Source organism: Lathamus discolor, chromosome 6 (assembly GCF_037157495.1).
Source record: "Lathamus discolor isolate bLatDis1 chromosome 6, bLatDis1.hap1, whole genome shotgun sequence".
Taxonomy (NCBI): domain Eukaryota; kingdom Metazoa; phylum Chordata; class Aves; order Psittaciformes; family Psittacidae; genus Lathamus; species Lathamus discolor.
The window spans coordinates 80781612-80786101 of NC_088889.1; the positions used below are offsets into that span (position 1 = coordinate 80781612).

The window sequence follows — 4490 nt, forward strand, 5'->3', positions numbered from 1 at the left end:
GAGTAAACAGGGAAATCGCGTTTTGGAGCATGTTGGAGGGGCTTTTCCACGTGCCAAGGACTCATAGCCTCATGCGTGCCATAGCGGGGGCACATGTGGGGAGGTTCCTACTCTCCCCATGCCGACGGTTGGGCATGCCGGCCCGGGCAGCACTGCAGCAGTGGCTCCTTTCCATCTCTGTAACTCTCTTGCTGTCTCTTTTCACACAGATTTGGCAGGTCAAGCCAGCAACAGGACTCCACTGCTCAGCAGAATTGTTCTTCTTAGCTCAGTCAAGGCCTCAGAGCAACTTGCAGCAAGGAAGAGGACAGGTAAATTTTACCCCATGTAAAATAACGTCCCCAGCTCTAAAAGACGTTCTTACCTTAACTCACTCAATGACAGTATTTGGAGATGCCCTCTGGGTTTGGCACCCTCCACTTCAGAGTTTGTGCCTCAGGCTCAGGGAGTCCCTCCATCCCCTCAGGGTGCAGCGCTGCCTATCACTGATGGTGGAGCTGAGGGGCTGTGGGCAGCTCTCACCCATCTGCAGCACCATAACGCTGCAGCCGCAGCACTTGGCAGAACAGCTCCATCCTGGTACTGCCGGGCATGTGGGCCATGCAACCACGTGCTTTGGATTCACTTGCTGTGCCAAAGCCTGTCCAGCTTTGGGGCTGTGGTCTTGATCCTGCCCAGGGTGGGTGTGGGGGCCAGTGCAGTGGTGGCACCAGCCCCAGACCCCTCTGTTACCCGTCGCCTCCTTCCCCAAGCACCGCACAGCTCCGGGCAGGTGTCTGTGCGCAGCCAGACGCTGGTGTCTCTTCTAAAGGCTCTGTCCTTGCAGGGCCACCCTGAGCCATGTCCAGCGACCCTCCACCGCCCTACCCGGGAGGCCCCTCGGCACCACTGGTAGAAGAGAAGCACGGCCCCCCCCCGGCGGCAGGTACAGGCACTGGGAAGCACTGCTGGGCACTGGGCAGGTTTCCCCGGGCATGGCCACTCGCAGCTCTGACCCACAGTGTGCTCTGCTGGGAAGCGTGGTGCGGTACCCGGCTCCTGTCTCCGTGCCTCCCTCTGGGGAAGGTGTGGGGCCCAGGGGCAGTGGCAATGGCCAGAAGCACTCCCTGCTCAGAACCCGGCCCTACTTGCTGCTATGGGGTGAATTTGGGCTTCCTGTGGCCCAGAAGATGAGGCCTGGGGGGTGCTCCCCATCCCATATTCTGTTCCCCAACTTCAGTGCTGGGGCCAACCCCCAGACCACTCAGCTGAACCACCATCAGCTCTGCAGCCTCCTGCCCTGGCTGCTGACTCTGTTTCCTTTCAGATGGCACCCTTCCAGTGGTGGGACAGCCCCAGGGGGTTCCCATTCCTCCTCCTGAATTTGGGCCCCCACCATACGAGCCACCCTCACAGCCAGGGTTCATACCCCCCCACATGCCCACAGACCCCTCTGGACCCTATGTGCCACCAGGTAAGTCCTCAAGGGGTTGTGTGAAGCAGGGGGTGGTGATGGGCAAGAACCTCCCAGAAGCATGTGGCTCCCAGGGAGCAGGGTGGGGGGGACACAATGGGGGTTGGGGCTTGCAGAGGGGCTCCTTGGGTGGGTGGCTTGGGCAGGGTTGGCCCCAGGTCCGTACCTGGTGTGGCGGCCAGGTGGCCCCCAGTGAGGCTCTGGCCTCTCCTGCCATGCACAAAAACGCTCACCTGTGCACGTTTCTCATTGCAGCAGGTTACTACCCCCCGCCAGGCCCTCACCCCTCCATGGGCTACTACCCAGCCCCCGGCCACTACCCCTCTCCTGGTGGCCACACAGCCACTGTGCTGGTCCCATCGGGGACCGCCACCACTGTGACAGTGCTGCAGGGTGAGATCTTCCAGGGCGCCCCAGTGCAGACGGTGTGTCCCCACTGCCAGCAAGCCATCACCACCAAGATCACCTATGAGATCGGGCTCATGAGCTTCCTTCTCGGCTTCTTGTGCTGCTTCGTGGGGTAGGTGCTGGAAGCAGAGCTGCAGTGGCAGAGGGTCAGGGCAGAGGCACACGTGGACTGTCTCTGGGTGCCTCAGCTCACCGCACACTGCTCTTGCTGTGCTCCAGGTGTGATCTCTGCTGCTGCCTGATCCCCTGCCTGTTCGATGACTTCAAGGATGTGACACACACGTGTCCCAATTGCAAGGCCTACATCTACACGTACAAGCGCATGTGCTAACAGCACCCCCGGAGCCCAAGCCACTGGAATGACACCGGCCCCTCTCCTGCTGCCATCCTCGTCTCCATGTGTGCAACACTCCTTTGCTTAACTCCGTTGGTGTGTGTGCGTGTGTGTGTATCCCTGGCTCCCCCCCACTCAGAGCTGTGATCGTCTCCCCAGCCTCTGGTCCTCGCTGTGAACGGTTGGATTGGTGATGTGGGTGCACAGGGAAGGTGGATGTGGGCCCCAGATGCTGTGTATGGGGCATTGCTCTGCACCCCCATCATGGTCCCAGGAGAGGGGTGCCAGTGAGGCCCCTCATGCCTGGAGCAGCAGCTGGTGGAGGCACCTAGCCCTGGGTCCCCCACAGTGCAGGGGGTGTGTGGTGGGAGGGAGTTGTTGCAGGCAGGCGCAGATGTTGCCAGGAGGGGAAAGGGAACTCGAGCAGCCCACAGCACGCACAGGGGAAGCCCTTTTAGGAAGGGGTTGGGTGGTGGCACAGAGACAGGGCAGCGCCACACATGCCAGGTTTCAGTGTGGCTCATGGCCCTCTCCAGCCAGGACAGCACGTAGCCTGTAGGCAGAGCCACCTTCAAGGCATAGTGTGTGTGGGGACACGTGGCAGCAGCACTGCACCCTTGATCAGCACCTCTGTTCTGCCAGAGCAGCCCAGCAATCACTGCAGTGCTGCTCCAGCTGCATGTGCCCCTGCTGCCTCTCTTTTGGTATGGGACAGCCCCTGGCAGCCTCTCACCCCCCAGCCCACTGTTAGTGACAACTACCCCAGCATGCCCTACCTGCCCAGTGCTGGAGGTTAGGTTGGTACCAGGCCTTGCTAGCTCACAGCACTGCAGCAGAGCCACAGCCTGAGCCCAGCAAGGGGCTGTAGGGTGCACACCCTGCACCACCCGTCCTGCCACCACCACACCCATTGGGGTTCCCCATTGCATGTGGGTGTAGGGGTTTAGTTTTAGCTCACATGATAGGGGCTGAAGAAAGGGGCAAGCAGGCAGTGACAGGAGCTGCCCGCAGCACTGTGACAGATGAGGGCAAGGGGACCCGGGAGCGTTTTCGGCCTCTGTGGCAGCTCCTCCCTCCCCAGGCCCACAGCCAGGGCAGCTGGAGAGCACAGCCCCTGGAGCAAAACAGGGGTCTCAGTCCATAGGTCTGCTTTCACAGCTGGGCCTGCACAGGCAGCTGCCCTTTGCTCAGAGGTGGAACTGTGGCACTAGTTCGTGTTTTTACGTAAATAAATAACAGACCCTCAACTCTCCTGTGCATCTTTCTTCTCTCCTGCTCCAAACCTACAGCAGATCGCTTCCTGAGGGAAGCTGAGGATGAGGAGAGATGACATGGCATGACACGGCATGGCTGGGCACAGCAGTACCAAGCATTAGAGGAAAAGAGCCCCAGTGGCAGAGGCTCTGGGGGGCACAGCTGTCAGCTGCAGTTGGGGTCACCCCAACTCTGCCTTCTATTTGTGCCCAGACACTCAGCTGAAAAGGGTAAAAGCCACTGACACGGATGGAGGAAGGCAGAAGGGTGTCCCCTCACCCAGCTCAGGGGCCTTTCTGCCCTGGTTCCTGTCCTCAGTGGAGCTGGGGGTTCCCTTTCTCCCAGGAGAGGCAGCAGGGACAGAGCCAGGTGTAAGGGCAGAAGCATCTGCAGGAGTCAGAGATGAGTACAACAGCACCAGAGACTGTCCCCACTCTGCTTCTCCCATTGACCTCCCCCTTCCCCAGCCTTCCACATCCCACCCCAGCCCTGCACCTCATGGTGGTCACTCACTGGCCCAGGGATGTGCTTTGGCCTTACCCCAGCTACAGCATTGCACCTTTTTATTCCAGTCAAGGCTTCAGAAAAAAAACAACCCAACTCCAGTGCAGTACAACAGACATCCCTCACCTCCATCCCTAATGGTCCTGCCCCCCATGGGCCTTCCTCCTTGAACGGTTAACTCCAGTTAACTGGATCCCTGTGACACAACCAAACAGGCATTTGAGCTAATAGCACACAATCGACACTTCACTTTCCCTCAGGGTAGGACACTGACTGCTCTTCACTGAGAAGGCTGACAAAGGTTGCAGCCCACAGCAGGAAACTCCATCCAGCAGCTGCTCCCAGGAAGGAGGTGGGAAACCAAGTGAGGGAAGCCTTTGCCAGTACAGCACAAGACAGCTCCAGCCTTAAAAGCTGCCCCAGCTTGGGCAGGGCAGCGCTGCAGGGGAATCCTCACACCCTCACACCATCAGTCCTGTACACTAGTCAGCTAAGACATCACATTACAGTGCTCGCATTATCGGTGTGCAAAGAGTC

At 59.6% G+C, this 4490-nt stretch overlaps 1 protein-coding gene across 4 annotated transcripts in view; it reads left to right on the plus strand.

Moving 5' to 3' along the window:
* CDIP1 (cell death inducing p53 target 1) overlaps positions 1 to 3442 on the plus strand; it is a 22040-nt gene extending 18598 nt beyond the window's left edge. For all 4 annotated transcript variants that reach the window (XM_065684103.1, XM_065684104.1, XM_065684105.1 and 1 more), the window contains exons 2-6: positions 210 to 311; positions 827 to 925; positions 1307 to 1453; positions 1709 to 1973; positions 2081 to 3442. In XM_065684103.1, the coding sequence (XP_065540175.1) occupies positions 841 to 925; positions 1307 to 1453; positions 1709 to 1973; positions 2081 to 2192 (609 nt within the window). In that variant the 5' untranslated portion in view covers positions 210 to 311; positions 827 to 840 and the 3' untranslated portion in view covers positions 2193 to 3442. The remainder of the gene's footprint in view (positions 1 to 209; positions 312 to 826; positions 926 to 1306; positions 1454 to 1708; positions 1974 to 2080) is intronic.
* Positions 3443 to 4490: the final 1048 nt, after the last annotated feature.